At 37.1% G+C, this 22599-nt stretch overlaps 1 protein-coding gene across 1 annotated transcript in view; it reads right to left on the reverse strand.

Moving 5' to 3' along the window:
* Positions 1–22599, reverse strand: part of SOX5 (SRY-box transcription factor 5) — a 981725-nt gene that overhangs the window by 44334 nt on the left and 914792 nt on the right. Inside the window, 1 exon segment of the mRNA XM_047740105.1 lies at positions 362–539. Coding sequence (XP_047596061.1) covers positions 362–539 — 178 coding nt within the window.

Below are 22599 nucleotides of genomic sequence, written 5' to 3' on the forward strand. Positions count from 1 at the left end.
TCACAAAAAAAAAAGGAAATATATTTCAGTAATGGAAAAAGCAAGTCACCTAACAACAACATTCTGGAAACATTGCTCTCTGTGATTAAGTCATTTAGGCCTCTTTTTTATAAACTTAAGAACATCTGTCATATCAACAAACATAACCGGTTCAATTAGCTTTTCAGGAGGACACTGTAACTTGGACTTCAGTTATAAATTTCATTTGCATGTTTAAAACACACCTATGCGGTTCATCAAATTGAAACTCTCCTATGGAACTAAAACCATGCACAGGGTATGCGTGATTTGCCGTTAAAAGATGATTTCATTCAATTGCCATAAACAGAAAATCAGCAAGAACAAAAGAAACAGAACTTACCTATTGTGCTAACTCTGGCTGAAGGACTAGCTAATGCTGCTGGGACAGAGGCTTTGAGGGGGCCTGCCCCACTGTTTATTCTCAGAGCTGGCATATGGGGAGAGGTGGGTGATGTGGGTGATTTGCCATCAGAGGTCTTGGGTTTAGCTGATAGGTTCAGTGGCTGTGCCACTTCATCCTGCAATGTGATCATTAGAACATGAGCTGTGATAAGGCAAGGCTGATCAAAAATGCCTAGAAAAACACAGGTATATAGCCTGTCATTTCCCATCAAATTACTCTACCAATCAGCGATCTTAACATTCAACCTATACATTACAGTGTTGGTTAGCTGTCAACAATGTCACTTTTAACTACATATTATGAAAAACCTTTAGTATAAGAGAAAGTACACGTGCACTCAACTATCCAGAAAGTATATAACTGATGTCATGTCTAAGAAATAGTCTTAAGCTATTCCTTGGGCTATTCAGTTCTATTGAGAGACCATTACATAATTCATATGAAATTATGATGTAGGTAGCCTTTGTTCAACCTCCGAAGAACAGGGGTTGAGTCCCAAGCACCTTTGTATCCCGGTGCTTAGCCAGAGTACCTGGAACATCCATGATGGAGGAATTAAATGGTGTGCACCTCTGATCAGAACTTATCTCCAGATTAAATACAAAAAAAAAAGAAGGAAACTTTCTAACTTTCTCAGAAAATAATCTTTCTCCTAGGTTTCACAGACACAGTTTTGGACTTGATCTAAAAGTAAAAATAAACATAATAGACATTATACCAATATGTACTATTTATTTATATGTGACACTGTTCTAAATACTTAGCATTTTGTTTTCAAATCTAGATTTGTTTCCAGATTTTCCGCAATGTATACCACAATCAATACATTGTGGTGTGACGATCTTTCTGTGGTTAATCAGCACATATGGTGAGTTCCAATTGTTCAATACCTGAATAGGTCAAGTTTATGTAGTTTACATTCTATTTTATACTTTCTATATTAGCCCTTGTGTAATTTCATACATAAAATTTATGTATACAATTATCCTTAAAGTTTCTACCACATCATTTATTAGAATCAGATAATATTAACATTACATCACTTTTTTCATCACAAACTGAGAAATATGTTTTTTGTGCTCTAAAATTAAAATATTGTGTCATATGTTAAACCTTATTGTTAAAAATATCTACAATTTTATAAAGTATTATTGTAGAATAAAAACATAGTTTCCACTTAGCTACTGTTCTATCTTCATGAGTTAAGAGCATAAATATCTACCAGTAGTAGGTGGGTAACCTGCTGAAAGCGGGACAATTTAGATTCAAATGGTGTAATTTGATGGTATGGAAACATATATCAATGTGTACAAAATTTTATATATATATCTACCAAAACCATTGAAATCAATCACTTTATAAAAATGGTAAAATGGCATAATAAGATATCTATTCAAAGTTTATATTTTTAAAGTGGTTTATTGTTATTAAATTCCATGGTTGGCTGCACTTAGGAAACTTATGAACAAAGTAGAAGAAATTACTCTTTAACACTTTATTTTTTTTTTAATTCTGTTTTCTGTTTCAGAAAAAAAAGAATAGCTATTTGAAAATCTATGAGAATTCAAATGGTAATCTGGGATCGCATTAGATGTCTAGTAAGTTGATAACCATCATACCAAATTTATATGGATTCATAGTCTTGGAAGAAAGGAAGGTAAGCTAATTCCATGACTGGTTCACTATGTAAGAAAAGTTTAATTTAGCATTTTAAAGACTGCAGGGGCAAAATTATTCCCTAGAATAATTTGTTTGAGCTGGTGAGCCATAATCCTTATATGTCAGAAACCCACAAGTATTGTGCCCTTTTCCCCTTTATACCACAGTACGGATGGGTAATTCGCAAATTCAATCTTTGGATCAGAACCATCAGCACCACCTGGGAACTTATTAGAAAAGCAAATTCACTATTTTAGAAACTTTGGAGGTGGATTCTAGCAATCCATTTTAAAAAGCATTCCCAGGATGGGGAGCCTGGGTGGCTCAGTGGGTTAAGCGGCTGCCTTCGGCTCAGGTCATGATCTCAGAGTCCTGGGATCGAGCCCCGCATCGGGCTCTCTGCTCAGCGGGGAGCCTGCTTCCTCCTCTCTCTCTGCCTGCCTCTCTGCCTGCTTGTGATCTCTGTCAAATAAATAAATAAAATCTTTAAAAAAAAAAAAAAAAGCATTCCCAGGAGATTCTGATGCAGACTAACATTTGAGAGCCACCACCATATACAATATAAAGGGAGAAAATTTTTTTAACAAATGATTAAGCTTCAAAACCTTAAAAAAAAAAAGCTTCCTCAATGTAAGGAAGTAGCATTAAAAAATACATAATGGGAGGAGGAGTCAAGATGGTGGAGAAGTAGCAGGCTGAGACTACTTCGGGTAGTGGGAGATCAGCTAAATAGCTTATCTAAAGATTGCAAACACCTACAAATCCAACGGGAGATGGAAGGGAAGAAGAACAGCAATTCTAGAAAGAGAAAATCAACCACTTTCTGCAAGGTAGGACTGGCGGAGAAGTGAATCCAAAGCGACGGGAAGATAGACCGCGGGGGGAGGGGCCGGCTCGGGGGGAGGGGCCGGCTCCCGGCGAGCGGCGGAGCAATGGAGCAAAATCAGGACTTTTAAAAGTCTGTTCCGCTGAGGGACATCGCTTCAGAGACTTAACTGGGGTGAAGCCCAGGCGGGGTCAGCGCGGCCTCAGGTCCCGCAGGGTCGCAGAAGGATCGGGGATGTCTGAGTGTCGCAGAGCCTACCGGTATTAGAACCAGGAAGCCGGCTGCAGAGACAGAGCCGAGGAGTGACTCTCAGCTTGGGGTTACCTTGAACCGGTCGCAGGCTCGGTCAGCTCGGAGCACGGCCGGAGGCCAGGGTGGCGGGAGTTATTGGGCGCTGTTCTCTGAGGGCGCACTGAGGAGTGGGGCCCCGGGCTCTCGGCTCCTCCAGGCCGGAGACCGGGAGGCCGCCATCTTCACTCCCGTCCTCTGGACTCTACGGAAAGCGCTCAGGGAACAAAAGCTCCCGAAAGCAAACCCGAGCGGATGACTCAGCGCGGCCCCGGGTAAGGGCGGTGCAACTCCACCTGGGGCAAAGACACTTGAGAATCACTACAACAGGCCCCTCCCCCAGAAGATCAACGGGAAACCCAGCCAGGACCAAGTTCACCTACCAAGGAGAGGGGCGGAATTCCAGAGGAGAAGAAAGCAAAGCACGGAATTCATGGCTTTCTCCCCATGATTTTTTAGCCTTGCAGTTAATTAATTTTTTTTTCTTTTTCAATTTTTTTTCTTTTTCTCTTCTTCTGCTAAATTTTTTTAACTTTTACCGTTTCCTTTTTTAACGTTTTTTAAATAGTTTATCTAATATATATATATTTTTTCCTCTTTTATATTTTTTCTTTATCGGCTTTCTTTTTTTAAATAGTTTCTTTTTTTTTTTCTTTTTGAACCCCTTTTTATCCCCTTTCTCCCCCCTCACAATTCGGGATCTCTTCTGATTTGGCTAAAGCATATTTTCCTGGGGTTGTTGCCACCCTTTTAGTATTTTACTTGCTCCTTCATAAACTCTTATCTGGACAAAATGACAAGGCGGAAAAATTCACAACAAAAAAAAGAACAAGAGGCAGTACCAAAGGCTAGGGACCTAATCAATACAGACATTGGTAATATGTCAGATATAGAGTTCAGAATGATGATTCTCAAGGTTCTAGCCGGGCTTGAAAAAGGCATGGAAGATATTAAAGCAACCCTCTCGGGAGATATAAAAGCCCTTTCTGGAGAAATAAAAGAACTAAAATCTAACCAAGTTGAAATCAAAAAAGCTATTAATGAGGTGCAATCAAAAATGGAGTCTCTCACTGCTAGGATAAATGAGGCAGAAGAAAGAATTAGCGATATAGAAGACCAAATGACAGAGAATAAAGAAGCTGAGCAAAAGAGGGACAAACAGCTACTGGACCACGAGGGGAGAATTCGAGAGATAAGTGACACCATAAGACGAAACAACATTAGAATAATTGGGATTCCAGAAGAAGAGGAAACAGAGAGGGGAGCAGAAGGTATATTGGAGAGAATTATTGGAGAGAATTTCCCCAATATGGCAAAGGGAACAAGCATCAAAATTCAGGAGGTTCAGAGAACCCCCCTCAAAATCAATAAGAATAGGTCCACACCCCGTCACCTAATAGTAAAATTTACAAGTCTTAGTGACAAAGAAAAGATCCTGAAAGCAGCCCGGGAAAAGAAGTCTGTAACGTACAATGGTAAAAATATTAGATTGGCAGCAGACTTATCCACAGAGACCTGGCAGGCCAGAAAGAGCTGGCATGATATATTCAGAGTACTAAATGAGAAAAACATGCAGCCAAGAATACTATATCCAGCTAGGCTATCATTGAAAATAGAAGGAGAGATTAAAAGCTTCCAGGACAAACAAAAACTGAAAGAATTTGCAAATACCAAACCAGCTCTACAGGAAATATTGAAAGGGGTCCTCTAAGCAAAGAGAGACCCTAAAAGTAGTAGATCAGAAAGAAACAGAGACAATATACAATAACAGTCACCTTACAGGCAATACAATGGCACTAAATTCATATCTCTCAATACTTACCCTGAATGTTAATGGGCTAAATGCCCCAATCAAAAGACACAGGGTATCAGAATGGATAAAAAAACAAAACCCATCTATATGTTGCCTACAAGAAACTCATCTTAAACCCGAAGATACCTCCAGGTTTAAAGTGAGGGGGTGGAAAAGAATTTACCATGCTAATGGACATCAGAAGAAAGCAGGAGTGGCAATCCTTATATCAGATCAATTAGATTTTAAGCCAAAGACTATAATAAGAGATGAGAAAGGACACTATATCATACTCAAAGGAACTGTCCAACAAGAAGATCTAACAATTTTAAATATCTATGCCCCTAACGTGGGAGCAGCCAACTATATAAACCAATTAATAACAAAATCAAAGAAACACATCGACAAGAATACAATAATAGTAGGGGATTTTAACACTCCCCTCACTGAAATGGACAGATCATCCAAGCAAAAGATCAACAAGGAAATCAAGGCCTTAAATGACACACTGGACCAGATGGACATCACAGATATATTCAGAACATTTCATCCCAAAGCAACAGAATACACATTCTTCTCTAGTGCACATGGAACATTCTCCAGAATAGATCACATTCTTGGTCCTAAATCAAGTCTCAACCAGTATCAAAAGATTGGGATCATTCCCTGCATATTTTCAGACCACAATGCTCTAAAGCTAGAACTCAAGAACAAGAGGAAATTTGGAAAGAACCCAAATACATGGAGACTAAACAGCATCCTTCTAAAGAATGAATGGGTCAACCGGGAAATTAAAGAAGAATTGAAAAAATTTATGGAAACAAATGATAATGAAAACACAACGGTTCAGAATCTGTGGGACACAACAAAGGCAGTCCTGAGAGGAAAATATATAGCGGTACAAGCCTTTCTCAAGAAACAAGAAAGGGCTCAGGTACACAACCTAACCCTACACCTAAAGGAGCTGGAGAAAGAACAAGAAAGAAACCCTAAACCCAGCAGGAGAAGAGAAATCATAAAGATCAGAGCAGAAATCAATGAAATAGAAACAAAAAAAACAATAGAACAAATCAACGAAACTAGGAGCTGGTTCTTTGAAAGAATTAATAAGATTGATAAACCCCTGGCCAGACTTCTCAAAAAGAAAAGAGAAAGGACCCAAATAAATAAAATCATGAATGAAAGAGGAGAGATCACAACGAACACCAAAGAAATACAGACAATTATAAGAACATACTATGAGCAACTCTACGGCAACAAATTTGACAATTTGGAAGAAATGGATGCATTCCTAGAGACATATAAACTACCACAACTGAACCAGTAAGAAATAGAAAGCCTGAACAGACCCATAACCAGTAAGGAGATTGAAACAGTCATCAAAAATCTCCAAACAAACAAAAGCCCAGGGCCAGATGGCTTCCCGGGGGAATTCTACCAAACATTTAAAGAAGAACTAATTCCTATTCTCCTGAAACTGTTCCAAAAAATAGAAATAGAAGGAAAACTTCCAAACTCATTTTATGAGGCCAGCATCACCTTGATCCCAAAACCAGACAAGGATCCCAACAAAAAAGAGAACTACAGACCAATATCCTTGATGAACACAGATGCAAAAATTCTCGCCAAAATATTAGCCAATAGGATTCAACAGTACATTAAAAGGATTATTCACCATGACCAAGTGGGATTTATTCCAGGGCTGCAAGGTTGGTTCAACATCCGCAAATCAATCAATGTGATACAACACATTAATAAAAGAAAGAACAAGAACCATATGATACTCTCCATAGATGCTGAAAAAGCATTTGACAAAGTACAGCATCCCTTCCTGATCAAAACTCTTCAAAGTGTAGGGATAGACGGCACATACCTCAATATTATCAAAGCCATCTATGAAAAACCCACCGCAAATATTCTCAATGGAGAAAAACTGAAAGCTTTTCCGCTAAGGTCAGGAACACGGCAGGGATGTCCGTTATCACCACTGCTATTCAACATAGTACTAGAAGTCCTAGCCTCAGCAATCAGACAACAAAAGGAAATTAAAGGCATCCAAATGGCAAAGAAGAAGTCAAACTATCACTCTTTGCAGATGATATGATACTATATGTGGAAAACCCAAAAGACTCCACTCCAAAACTGCTAGAACTTGTACAGGAATTCAGTCAAGTGTCAGGATATAAAATCAATGCACAGAAATCAGTTGCATTTCTCTACACCAACAACAAGACAGAAGAAAGAGAAATTAAGGAGTCCATCCCATTTACAATTGCACCCAAAACTATAAGATACCTAGGAATAAACCTAACCAAAGAGACTAAGAATCTATACTCAGAAAACTATAAAGTACTCATGAAAGAAATTGAGGAAGACACAAAGAAATGGAAAAATGTTCCATGCTCCTGGATTGGAAGAATAAATATTGTGAAAATGTCTATGCTACCTAAAGCAATCTACACATTTAATGCAATTCCTATCAAAGTACCATCCATTTTTTTCAAAGAAATGGAACAAATAATCCTAAAATTTATATGGAACCAGAAAAGACCTCGAATGGCCAAAGCAATATTGAAAAAGAAAGCCAAAGTTGGTGGCATCACAATTCCGGACTTCAAGCTCTATTACAAAGCTGTCATCATCAAGACAGCATGGTACTGGCACAAAAACAGACACATAGATCAATGGAACAGAATAGAGAGCCCAGAAATGGACCCTCAACTCTATGGTCAACTCATCTTCGACAAAGCAGGAAAGAATGTCCAATGGAAAAAAGACAGCCTCTTCGATAAATGGTGTTGGGAAAATTGGACAGCCACATGCAGAAAAATGAAATTGGATCATTTCCTTACACCACACACGAAAATAGACTCAAAATGGATGAAGGATCTCAATGTGAGAAAGGAATCCATCAAAATCCTCGAGGAGAAAACAGGCAGCAACCTCTTCGACCTCAGCCGCAGCAACATCTTCCTAGGAACATCACCAAAGGCAAGGGAAGCAAGGGCAAAAATGAACTATTGGGATTTTATCAAGATCAAAAGCTTTTGCACAGCAAAGGAAACAGTGAACAAAACCAAAAGACAACTGACAGAATGGGAGAAGATATTTGCAAATGACATATCAGATAAAGGGCTAGTATCCAAAATCTATAAAGAACTTAGCAAACTCAACACCCAAAGAACAAATAATCCAATCAAGAAATGGGCAGAGGACATGAACAGACATTTCTGCAAAGAAGACATCCAGATGGCCAACAGACACATGAAAAAGTGCTCCATATCACTCGGCATCAGGGAAATACAAATCAAAACCACCATGAGATATCACCTCACACCAGTCAGAATGGCTAAAATTAACAAGTCAGGAAATGACAGATGCTGGGAGGATGCGGAGAAAGGGGAACCCTCCTACACTGTTGGTGGGAATGCAAGCTGGTGCAACCACTCTGGAAAACAGCATGGAGGTTCCTCAAAATGTTGAAAATAGAACTACCCTATGACCCTGCAATTGCACTGCTGGGTATTTACCCTAAAGATACAAACGTAGTGATCCGAAGGGGCACGTGCACCTGAATGTTTATAGCAGCAATGTCTACAATAGCCAAACTATGGAAAGAACCTAGATGTCCATCTACAGACGAATGGATAAAGAAGATGTGGTATATATACACAATGGAATACTATGCAGCCATCAAAAGAAATGAAATCTTGCCATTTGCGACGACGTGGATGGAACTAGAGGGTATCATGCTTAGCGAAACAAGTCAATCGGAGAAAGACAACTATCATATGATCTCCCTGATATGAGGGAGAGGAGATGCAACATGGGGGGTTGAGGGGGTAGGAGAAGAGTAAATGAAACAAGATGGCATTGGGAGGGAGACAAACCATAAGTGACTCTTAATCTCACAAAACAAACTGAGGGTTGATGGGGGGAGGGGGTTGGGAGAGGAGGGTGGGGTTATGGATATTGGGGAGGGTATGTGCTATGGTGAGTACTGTGAAGTGTGTAAACCTGGCGATTCGCAGACCTGTACCCCTGGGGATAAAAATATATGTTTATAAAGCTGTAAAAAAAAAAAAAAAGAAAAAAGAAAGGATGAATACCCAAGTTTTGTAGCAACATGGACGGGATTGGAAGAGATTATGCTGAGTGAAATAAGTCAAGCAGAGAGAGTCAATTATCATATGGTTTCACTTATTTGTGGAGCATAACAAATAGCATGGAGGACAAGGGGAGATGGAGAGGAGAAGGGAGTTGAGGGAAATTGGAAGGGGAGGTGAACCTTGAGAGACTATGGACTCTGAAAAACGATCTGAGAATTTTGAAGGGGTGGGGGGTGGGAGGTTGGGGGCACCAGGTGGTGGGTATTGTAGAGGGCACGGATTGCATGGAGCACTGGGTGTGGTGCAAAAATAATGAATACTGTTATGCTGAAAAAATAAAAAATTTAAAAATAAATAAATAAATAAATAAATAAATAAATAAAAAGATAAAAAAAAATACATAATGTTGGGGCGCCTGGGTGGCACAGTTGGTTAAGCATCCGCCTCTTGATTTCGGTTCTGGTCATGATTTCATGGATTGTGAGACCGAGACCTATGTCCCATTCAGCTCAGCATCTCCTTCTCTCCTTCTGTCTCTCTTTCTGGACCTCCCCGGCTCCTGCTCACCTGTTAGCTCTCTCTCTCTCTCCCTCTCTCTCAAATACATAAATCTTTAAAAAAAAAAAAAGCATAATGTTATCTCAATCTTTAAAATTTATCAAAGTGTAATGTATGCTAATAATAACAAATGAAAGCATGCATCTGCATAATAAACTAAATGCTACTGACATTCGGTAGGCTACTAAAGATGAGGTTCCAGATTTTCTTCTTGTTAATTCAGCCTAAATAGCCAGTCAGATACGAGTTTTACTGACTGTTTATTATGAAGCCGTAAATATTCTAGAACCTTCTTCCTCCATCAGTTGTACCTGCTTACTACACTTCCTGCATGAAACTACCAGCTTTTGTCACAACAGCCTGAAAACTTCGTTGGTGTGTATTTGACAACTCTTGTCAAAGTTTTGAGGGGAGACTTGGAGAAATTAAGGTGGTTGTTTCACTTGACTGTGCAGAAAAGAAAGAAAGGAATATATTCCCAGAGTTGCAAGAGAAGAGATTTATGAGTGCAGAGGAAATAGAGCGTGAGTGTGTATGTGTAGGAGGAATAATGGTGTTGACGAAGATGATGCAGATGTAGGTGCTGATGGGACATGAAGCATATGAAATGTCATGTGCTTAGCTTTAAGCACTAAGAACTATTACATGCACGTACTGAAAAATGACTACCCAAAGCATTTATTACAGCAAGAGACCCACTGGAACTCTTAATATTCTTCTCCATTCAAGGCAGCACAGATGTCTGAAAGCCAAAAAGTGCAAAGCCCCAAGGACATAATAGAGGTTGACAGTTCCCAAGTTGATAGAAATGTCATTCAAAATTGCCCTTTCGTTCCCTTTCATTGTGTGACCAGGCTAATGGTATATTAATAAGAACCCACATGCTTGATCCTTATAGTGGTAACTATATAAATAATTTTGACCCATTATATGATATTATTTCACAATTTGGTTCTTCTAATAATTTACTACTGAGCTACTATACCAAATACCTATTATTCATCAAGAATATAAAAATTACAGTAGTTTTCCCATTTCCTATTAATTATTTTTCATTAGACTAGATGAAAAACTTAAAACCCTAACTATAAAATGAAAGCGGGCTATTTATTTATGACCTGCATTCTCATAATTATAAATATGTGTAATAAATGCCAAGGTAAGGTTTTTTTCCCTAAAGATGTTTAAGAACTTATTTAGGAGAAATTTGAAAGCTTAGCAAGATTAAACCCTACTCTTACAAATAAAGCAGGCATTTTAAAATTGTAAGTAAATAATTTTACATAAAAAAGTAAGTAATTTTTAAGGTCAAGAAAACACTGGAAAAATAGCATTTCTCTGAAGTACACCATAAAGCAATAAAGAAAGTAATTTCTTTTTAATTACTTGTCCAATCGTTAAAGGATGATGCCATTTGAAAATTTGAAAATAGCTTATTTCATAATTAATGTATACACATAGCGATAGTTAAGAAGAATCTTATGTATCCGTTGAATAGTTCCAAACTTGATCTGCTAACCTAGTATAAACACAAGGTCAACATTTACACTTAAACTTAATTATTTAAGTTTTAACTAATAGGCTATTACTTATATTTATAGAATTCATTATAATATTTCAAATCATTTATTTAATCTTCAATTCTATGGAATAATTAATAATCTCAGGAGGGCAACTAAAATTCACAAAGTTCTAAAGAAACTCAGGTTGTTGGACCCAACATATGATATTCTTTTTAGTTATATGACAAATTTAATCTTAAATTGTAAAAGACATTGATGCAATGGAATTTCTGAAGTTCAGACTTAACCATATAATTTTTCACATAAAAAAGCCACATAAAGGGCAATACACGTTCAATAAAATGAAGTAATACACACATTCACTATTTATATACTAGCTTAAAAATTACGGCACACATGTTGATTTATTTTGGAGATCTTTTTTTGTGTGTGTGCTTCTCTGTTCTCTATACTATATAGCATCAGAAAGGTCCTTTGGAAGTGCTAAAGAGCTATTAAATTGGGTTATTTTTTTTTTGAGAAAAATACCAAGAGTCTGTGTTCAGTATGTCAGAAAATACAATAATTTGTATAATAATGTGCAAGAGAATAATATTTCATATATACATATGATACATATCATATATATATATATGCACACAAGTTTTAGGAACCTACTTACGATCATAACTTCTCCTAATAGAGTCTTGTCTAATCTTAGTTGTCTGGGATAGAATGCAAAACAAGTATCATCTAAACAAACATACAGTTTCAGGCATGTTCCACTTCTAGCTACTACAACTTGTCTAAAAGCAAACATTTCACTTAACATCAACTTGTGGTCATAGTAATAGAAATATTGTGGAGGTGTAATGATTTGTGTCCTAGCCAATGAAAAGAAATACCCCACACAGATAAATACTAAATTTGGATGAAGAAAATTATTTGACATAAACATATAGACTTATATGCACTGGAAAAATACAGCTGTCATCACAAATACAGAGTTATTCCACATAAACTTAACAAAAACTATAAAATAACCATATAAATTTAAAATATATTTTACTTAGATGATTTTCAAATAATAGGTTTATTCCAGGAAAAACATGTTAGTCTAACATAATTGTATAATATTCTTAATTTTTAATGTGCAAAGACCAAATCGCTCATAGAAATCAAACAATTTATCAAAGAAAAATCATTCTCCAGAATCCTGGAGGTTTAGTTCTCTCTCCCCGCTCCTTAGCCTTTCTTTATGTGTGTGTGTGTGTGTGTGTGTATACATATATATATATATATATATATATTTTTTTTTTTTTGCTAAGGAATTTCAATAGAGAACTAGAAAATAGGGATACCAGCACCTTAAGGAAATCTACTCCTTTCTCTCTGTCTCCTTATCCTTCACAACAGAGAATACATCCACATGCAGGACCTTGGACTACAAGGTGAACCACCAAGGATGAGCAGATGATTATATCCTCCGTATACTCGTAAATAAAAATTACACCTTTATTTATATCTTTAATCATTCTCATTATCAAAATTTTTCTTTAAATAGTTACCTTAAGTCATTATTCAAAATCAAATCTTTATTTGGTAGTTAACAAATTTAAAGCATTCTAAAGGCAACGGGCAAGAACATATATATTTATGCAATTGTCCATTCATTCATTCATTCATTCTTTCTTTATTGAATGAAATTTCAACTATTTATTACTTGCTATTATATGTTGGGCATTTAGAAAAATGCAAGTCACCTGACATCGAGGCCTGTGGCTTTGAGGCTTTGGTTTTGCGTGGTACAGTAATAAAGGAGCAAAGAAGGTATTTATTTTGTATTTAAGCCTGCAGTGAAGATGTATGTGGCATTGTGTTTTCTTTAAACTGAATGATTTCAGGACAGTTTGTCTATGTATTTAAATATATTCTTTCATTTATAAATATGATTTGATTCCTAAATAGCCATACAATGATTGAATTAAAAATAAGGAATTTCAGGCTACTTCCTCTGCACAATTTGAAAACTGATTGTCCCATATTTTATCACAAATACTCATGTGAAGTAAGTAGCAATAATAACATATGGGGAAGAGTAAAGGATTCATAAAACATGCTGCAAAATTAATCAGCTGATGGCTCTTATCCTCTCTGATGAAATAACCGTATTTACCAGGGAAGTGGACTGCAGGGTGAGTTGGATAATGTGCATTGTGTCTGCACCTCTTTTCTCTAACTTGATTTTGCATGCATTGTCTATTCCTACTGTTCACTTCGGGAACACTCTTTCACCTTTTCCCCTCAAATAAGGCATTTCTTTCTACAGTTCAGTAGAGACTGACTAGAGAGTAAAACAACACCAAACTAAAACAAAACAAAACAATCTTTTTGGAGATCAAAAGTCCCTGACCTTTCCTTCATGAATTTAGAGCAGAAAAGGTTTGTGCGTATGCACAAGAGTCAAAGTAATAAAAGAAAAAAAAAAAAAAACTAACCAAACATCTTAAATGATTTTCCTAGCCCCCGAAGAATCAGAGACCCTACTCATGGGGCTACTCCCACTCCGTACTTTATTAGTAGGTTCTTGGTGCCTCAAAAATCAAGTCTGTCATAAAGAACACATGGTCCTGAGGCCCCTTTCATGAACAAATGTTTGCTTTTGCTCTTACAAATTGCAAGATGCCTTGTTAACCACGATAGAGCTCTGGGAATTCTTTGATAGGTATGCTTTGGCGGTGCTCCTGCTACCATTAGACAGGATTGCCATTTAAATGCAAGTCTTAAGTTATGCAACTGAGGGTAATGTATTCAGCTTCTCATTTAGCTTGCTTCTTTTCAAAGAGGGCGCTAGCAGTGTAGTTGGGGGACGTTTGCTTCATTGTGATAATTTCATATTGTTTTTACATTTAAATTGTTGGCCTTTAATTACAGGTATTCACACTGTCTTCATCATTTAATTTAACATGCTCCCTGCTCCTTCCCCCTTAACATTTTAGTCGAGTATTTCCCTTGTTTTTTGCTTTTGGTGATTTAATGCCTCTAAAATGTCAATTATATCCACAAACGCACACATACAGAGTTGAACACAAATAGAGCAAAGAACAGAGAGCGTGGCTTGTGGAATATCAATAATATTTCACATCCTTTTTTTTCATTAAAACTTTCTTTGAGGGGCGCCTGGGTGGCTCAGTGGGTTAAGCCGCTGCCTTCGGCTCAGGTCATGATCTCAGGGTCCTGGGATCAAGTCCCACATCGGGCTCTCTGCTCAGCAAGAAGCCTGCTTCCCTCTCTCTCTCTCTCTGCCTTCCTCTCCGTCTACTTGCGATCTCTCTCTGTCAAATAAATAAATAAAATCTTTAAAAAAAAAAAAAAACTTTCTTTGAAACACCTAAGCCAAATGATGCCATCTTTTCTACACAGAACGTTCTTCTGTGGTAGCCGGCCTCCAAGATGGCCCACCAATAATTCTTGCCTCCTGGCATTTATGCCCCTGAGTATCTCTGGCCTTTCCCATCCCCCCACCTCCCCGCCACACCTCCCAAAGAAATAGGACTGACCTACATTACCAAGAAGCTACTGCAGAAAGGACAGTTTGACTCCTGGTGCTAGGTCATAAAAGACATTGGAGCCTCTACCTCCCTCTTTTTTGGATCAGTCGCTCTGGGGTATGGTTTCCTCAATCTTAGCACCACTGACATTTTGGCTGAATAATTCTTTGTTGTGAATGACTGTCCTGGGCCCTGAGGGATGTCTAGCAGTATTCCTCACCTCTACCTCTAGATGCTTGTAGAACTCCTGCTCTGGCTGCAGCAAGCAAAACTGTCTCCAGACGCTGCCAAATGTTTCCTGGAGGACAAAACCATCCCTGGAGGGAGCCACCTGCCACGCACATCATGAAGACACTCAAAGGCCCATGAGAGTTCCACCTGGTAGGGACCCGCAGGCCTCTCGCCAACCACCAAGGTGTGATTCGTTAGGCATGTGCGTGAGCCTATTTGGATTTGGAAGCCTATCCGATTTGGAAGCGGATATAGCAAGCATCTGTCATGCTTTCATGAGATGGCAACCCCATGTGACAGACTCTTAGCCAGGTCCCTCCAGGTAAGCTGCTCTCGGACTCCTGACCTGCTGAAATCCTGTGAGATAAGGGTTCACTGTTTACCGTCAAAATTGTGCATTATTTTGTTAGAAGGAGATAACGTGTCTATCCTCCCTGGGAAGAAGCACAGCCAACACTTGTTAAATTCTTCCATGATTCCAAAGCATTTTTCACCACCACTTCATTTTGACACCTGGAAAAATACTTGTTTCTCATTTTCCTCAACCGTAATATATGAATCCATTTCATGAATCTCCCTCAGTTTTACTTATTTACTTTGCAGATCTACATGTCATTCCTTTTTACTTTTTCCTTCCAACCCTTTTAATATTCTCTCTCACATTTCTAAATTAGCTTTTGAAGCTTCCTTTAATTTTAGATTATCTATCTAACCTCTTCTTTGTATTTTCAAAATGTGCTAAAAATAGACTGTATGAATACAATTTCTATATATTTACTTAGAAGAATGTCCTGTGAGAAGACCTTTAGCTCACAACACCAAACGAAAACCCACTCACAGAAAATCTACAGAGTAGATTTAATTTTTTCAAATGCAGAGTACATTTGAAAAGAGGAAGAACAGAAGGAATACGAGTGTCAGGAATAATATTTGGTGAGAACAGTTACAACATGAGCCAGTATAAAATGTATGGTGTTTCAGATTCAACTTTGTTTAACCTCTGGTCCCTAGACATCTTCAAATTCCTAATAATAATGGTTATTTTGTCCTCTGGTGTTCCTTACATCAGGATGATTGCTATTATCTTTTCAAATGATTAATAGTTCTTCTACCAAGAGGCTAAAAGAAAGCATAAAGCAGTAAGATTTGATGTTAATAATCACACCAGTTCTTCTTATTAACCTCTAAATGTAAATTTCCAAAAGCTTTTTAGAAATACTTTAGAGAAATTGAAGAGTCGGTCATTCCATGTACAGAAAGAACATAATGTTTTCTTGGCACCACCTGATCAGTCCTTAAACACATAACTAAAAACCATTTGTCATGTTACTTTCCTGTTAGTTTCCCTTGAAGATATGTGAAAAAGAATTAATCAAGACTACAAAACTATCAAATGATGGAATGGATTCACAAAAAATAAAGCAGAAGCCTTCGGAGCAATACAGACTTAAACTCCAAGAAAACAGAAGCCACACTGGTCAGATTCCACCACCACCAGCATTTGGGGGGGCAGCACCTCTACCTGGGCCTGAACCTACAAAATGAGCATCACAACCTCTCTGCCTGAATCTACCAGAGGAAGTAGGGTCAAAAGGACAGCACAACAATATAAACAACACCAACACAAACGGGCATAAACTCTCTGTTCCCTCTCATTCCACTCGGAGGCCTATTATTTACAGGGGAAAAAAGACTGGAAGAATGAGTGGATCTTGGAAGAAAATGAACAAAATTAAATGCTTTGGAAGATCCTTAGAGGGCTAAAAACACTTCTTTTCAAAAATATCTGTGGTTCTTTAGGGGTTTAGGTTTTTTTAATAGATCCTAAGGAAAGTCTGATCTGGTTATAAACAGATAAAGCATCTTTAGATGGCCATCCTAGGAGAAGAGGGAAAAGAAAGAGCAGGCATAATCATGCATATGTCACTTAATAGTAACTCTCATTATACCAAATAAAAACCTCATTTTCAATGCCTACATATATGCAGGTACAGGCTCTACAGGACACAAATCCTCCATCAGCTGGTGGACCCACGATTACCACATAATTATTAATGGTAGTTGTGACAGTTAATCCGTGCTCTGTGTCTATTTGGGAGACTTGAGTAAGGGCCAAATTGTCTAAAGCATAGAACCTTGGGGAAGGATGGACCCGTGTGTGTGTGTGTGTGTGTGTGTGTGTGTGTGTGTGTGTACGCGTGCACGCATGTGTGTAATGGATTTGAGGGTGAATGAGACATAAAGCAAGAAAGTTAGGGAAGACTAAGGCAGCACTCTATTACTAACAAAGTGCTGTATTTCATTTAATTTCATTGGTTGTTTTCTTGAAATGTTGATTGCAAAATTAATCAGAGTTTAAATACTTTAAGGCTTTATTCTTTAAAGGGATGTTTATGGATGATCTAAACACTCAGCCTTGATAGCAACAACCTTCTTGATGGCAGGCATTACTATATTAATTGTTTTTATCACCCATATATGGCCTTGAGTAGAAAAAATACTAAATATTAACTACTAAATCTTAATTCCATGGAGAGTTAAGATTAATGACAAACTCTTGATAAATATATTTTTTTCATAAAGCATTTTAAAATTTTCACATGAAGTGTTTTAACTGTCACTTTCACCAGTGAATGACAGGAACACATGCAACACTGTAACGTGTCCCTCCATATTTAAATCTCTTCATATGAATTCTTCTCACTATTGGAATTTCGTAGTTCTTCCCAGTCTCCAGAGTTTTGCTCCCTTTCCTTCTTGCTTTCCCCTAGAGTTGAAGGGGTGACATCCCTGGGAGGTCCTGCTTTTCTAGTTAGAGATGTCAGCTAACAGAGCCCTTGTCAGGCTCTCCCGAACAACAGGCTGCCTATTAACCTAACTTGAAACTTTACTACGTAGCAACATCTAAGCGAAAACTCTTTGCACGCCACTCACTGCAGACGGAGAAAGAGGGGCAGTCACTGAAGACGAAGGGAGAAGTCCAGATAAGCCAGCAAAGACAAACTTTGAATGCAAAACTCTCTTCTCTCACTCCCGCTTGCTTTAACAGACTGATTCTCACCCTTCAGATTAAGGGCAGGATTGGCGACTTTCCTTACTGTAGAGAATTAGAAGACGTCCCATTTGCCCTGGTCTCGCTTCTTTTTTTTTTTTTTTTTTTCCTCATATGGTAGGGTTATTCTTTAATTTGTTCCAGAAGTATCTTTTAGGCATTATTCCCAACAGGGCTAGTCATGGGAAGGGAAGCATTTATATTCCAGTTGGTGAAGCAATATACAGACACTAAGTGATAAAACAGTTTAAGGCTATGGAAGTTGGTATGAAATTTTAATACTTAAATATCATTGTGATTAATCTAAAAGATTGTCATGAAGGAAGTTCTGAAAAAAAATCGTATTTCATTTAGTCTGGATGATTTAGACCAAGAGTCACTGTGATTGATTTACTAGTCTAGAACTGGGATTTGGATTTTAAACCTTAGATGCTTACTTTAAATGCAATTTTTAAAACGTTCTATAAGGTTTTAACTCCCGTATCCTTGGATCCTCACATCACCTTTTCTGAAAACACAATAAAGGTATCAAGGGCATGAGCTCTTGCAATATTAGGTCCTATAAAATTTGCTATTTGGGATTAAAAGATTTTTTACTAGAAATAAAGGTTGTTTTCCCTTTCCGAAAATATTAATCAAAAGCAATTATTTTCCAATTATGATCAACTAAAAGTGTTTTTCCTTTCTCCTCTCATAACTAACCTATTAGAGAATGAATAAAAGAAAAGTCATAGTATATGTCTCATTGAATACAAGAATTATGCAACTTTCACCTGGGAACTTCTATTTACTCTAAAAGAAATGCTGATTTTGTCATAAAGAGATCTAGTTTCCCAAGAAGAAATAAGTGTTTACAGTCCTATATACTCTTTGCTATATTAATATTTGGGAGAAGTCAGTTAAATATTACAAAACATATAAAAGTACATCTAATAAGTTTAATAAGCTAAATATTAAGACACTTTAAAAATAATTTGAATACTTCTATATCTGTTCACCTTAATGCTGATTTTCTAACACTGTTCACTTTACTTCCTGACATCTAAATAAGTTTAATAGTTATAAAGTATCCTTATACATTTTGTCTTATTTTAGTAACACAGCAACAGAGTAAGAGATCATCAATCTCACTTCACAGATAAGGAAACTGACATTTAGAGATATTTAAGAATTTGTCAATGGTCATAACTTTGGTAAGCCTGGGACCTGAACCCAAGTCACTGGGTTCACTCAGGCCTAAGCAACTTTCCAGAGCTGCCCCTCTGCCATCTAAATGTCATCAGGGTAAAGAATTGTTGGCAGTAATTTCTCTGAAGAATCAAATTAACAACTGAAATCCTGTATTTTCTTCTTTATTCTGAAGAAATCATTATACTCCATTACAATAGGGACCATGCAGAGCTCAATTTGGGTAATATCAGTCTGAACCCTTGTAAAATGTTTCTAATACCAAATCATAAAATATTTTACCAAAGCAGCTACAAGTAAATTCCAAATGTATTCATATCACTAAAGTATATCATAAAAGAGTAACTATTAAAAAAATAAATAAAATAAAATAAAAGAGTAACTATTTGAAGTAAATGTATAAGCACCCTCGACACTATTATTTGATACATATTTTGTTTCGACAAAAAACACATGTGCATTTATGTACATCCAAATGGTGTCCAATCATTTAGAAAGGAACTAATACTGCAAGAAATGAAGAAGAGGATAGAAAAGACCTTTAGCCCACCTACCGGCTTGACCAAAGGCTATGAATCCATCCCAGGTTTATTTCAAATGAGTTGTGTCAAAGGTTACCCACAGGCCATTTTATAGTGATTTATAGCCAATGTCTGCAAATCTCCTTTTATTTTAATGATAACCTCAATAGAGTCATTAAGACATTCTTTGTCTTCATGGCAGTGACCAAAAGGGAACTGCTGTCTTTAAAGAATTTTAAGGGGTGGTAACTATTTATATAGAATGTCAGTTAAAGCCAGTTTTCATGTTGCACTTTAAAGGCAAGATATTTTTTTCTCAATGTATTTGAAGATGCTTACTTGGTTATATATTCTGCCTATCGCTATTGTAATATTAAATTCAAGGTATAGGTCAAAGAAAATTCAATAAAGATAAAAAGGCTTAGAATTGAGCATCAGGTAAGAGTCTGATTTTAATTATAATGATCTCAAATTTGTATTAAAGCTCTCACAGCATAATGATTCTTAAGTGTCTGTATTGAGTTAAGCATGTCATGAAGCATGAAGAATTGCAAGATTGATTTATCAGATATTCATTTAAGAAATAGGCAATTAAAATAATTAATGTGTAGTGAAACTCAGCTGTAATGCCTCATGTTTAATTTTTCCCAACCCATAACATTAAAAGAATAATACATTTCACAGTCTGGATGGCATAAAAGATTTTATAGAGCATCTGTAATGATATCATTACATAAGAGTTTTGATCATATCTTCTAGACAGAACTAAGGAGAAAGAATAAGTGCATTTATTTTAGATTTGACCTTATTTTAAATGTTGCTTTGGGTCATGAGATCGCCAAATAAAATGAATGAATATTCTTGATTCTTGTAGTAAGGGATGAAATACACATATGTACACATTGATAGGTTTATACAGAGAGAAAAAAAACTCATATACGATCATGTATATAGGTGCAATATTCCTCTGCCATATTTAAGCTAGTTTGGCATAAAAGAGAAACAGAATGATAAACTTCAAAAAGACAGAAAAACAAAATAATCTTCCTGCCTAAAACTTCATTTGAACTGTCAATTAAACAATATAACAAAACTCGCCAATATTAGTATAAGCCTGTGCCTTTCATTCTAGCATCCATTTAATTCTTTGGGGTCTTCAGGGAGGCCATTCACTGGAAGATGTATTCCTACCAAACAAATCTGTGATGCTAGTATATAAACCAGAATGCCAATTAATTAATTTATACCTGGCCAGAATATTGTTGAGTTTTTGTTGAGAAAGCAAATTTAACAATGAGAATCGAGGCAGAAAGGAGGAGATAGTGGGTGCTTCATTTAGACCACAGTAAGGACATAGTAGGGATTATGCATACTTCAACTACAGATCATAACTCTCCAATGATCAGAACGTCCCCATTTCCTATACCCAGTGTTTCCCAACTAGACTGATGGGATTAAACAATGACAAATTTTATTTTACAAATTTAGGTTCCATAATCTTTCTGTGTAGGCAGTCTTTCTACATAATACAATGGCATTGATTGTTTCATTTTTCATAGGTACGATCCTAGTCCGCTCATGCTGTGTTCAGATGATCCTTCAATGATTCAAGCCACTGACCTTTGATACGTCCACCTAAGGGGCCCCGAACTCAGTCACATGTCTGAACATAACATCTTGGTTTACTTCCACTGATGTTCTGTCTGTTTGTTTATTCTTTTAACAGAATTAGAGCAATGGTTGCATGTCAGTTAGTACACTTGGTGCTAAGAACGAGTAAGAGATTGTCCCTCCATTGAAGAGAGTCAAGACAACTGCAATCAAGTTTTAATCAGGGCACTGGGATATAAAACAAGGAGTCTGTAACCATGTGGGAGAGTCTGATATGAGGGACTAGCCAATTCTACGTCGAGGTGATAGCGGAGATAGATCTTACGAGAAGGTGCAAGGCAAGAGGGAAAAGTGCAATGAAGAGGGCAAAAGGACCCCGGAGAGCTGGAGTGGCACAAACATAGGCAAAAAGTGAAACTGCGTGCTATACAAGGATGTGACTCCACATGGAGCACAAAACCGCTGGGATTGGGAGAAAAGCTGAAGTAACAAATCAGGCTCACGAGGTGAGTGGGGCTGGATTACAGAATGCCAAGGAGGTTAGACTTCATCCTTTCGACACTTTTCCTTACATCTGTGTTCTTCTTAACTATACTCCCAATGCTCTAGATGTGCATTACAGATCACCTTATTTCTCTAAAATTCAGATGAAACCCAACACTCTGTTAATTCCTACATGCCTTTGTATAGGCTGTTTCCTTCAAAAACCTAAGTGGCACCTCTTCTGGAAGATGTGCCCTCATGCTCCTATTTTTCCCCAGGTTGTGCTAGAAACTTTCCCCTGTACTTCCATGTTACTTTTTGAACAGTACTTAGCCCATAGCATTTTAATTGTTAAGTTTGTTCATTTTCCCCTTTACACTGTATGGGGTGTTAATTACTGTTCTTTTGGTTTTACCATACTATCTGGCATATCATAGGTGCTCAAAAACTGTACTGAATAAACCTCAGTAAATGTTCTAAAAGTGATTTCTAAAAGTGACTCTAGAAACCTCATCTATGAATAACATAGCCATTATGCAGCTTTTTTTTTTAAATCATATAAACCAGTGAAGAAAAATACAGCTTTGTTTCAAGCAAACTGTAAAGTCGATTGCTTAGAAAATGTCTTTTTCCAAAGGAAAATATTCTCATTCCTCTTTTTCCAGTAGAAGATAGCTCATGTAAATTAAATCATATTTTATTAACTACATGTATTAAGTGGATCTTGTTTTTTAAAATAGGGTTCAAGTACATTTTGAAAGAATATGTCAAGACCTTTCTTAAATATTTCTTTTTATCTCCTTA

The sequence above is a fragment of the Lutra lutra genome, chromosome 8, assembly GCF_902655055.1.
Source record: "Lutra lutra chromosome 8, mLutLut1.2, whole genome shotgun sequence".
In the NCBI taxonomy this organism is placed as follows: Eukaryota; Metazoa; Chordata; class Mammalia; order Carnivora; family Mustelidae; genus Lutra; species Lutra lutra.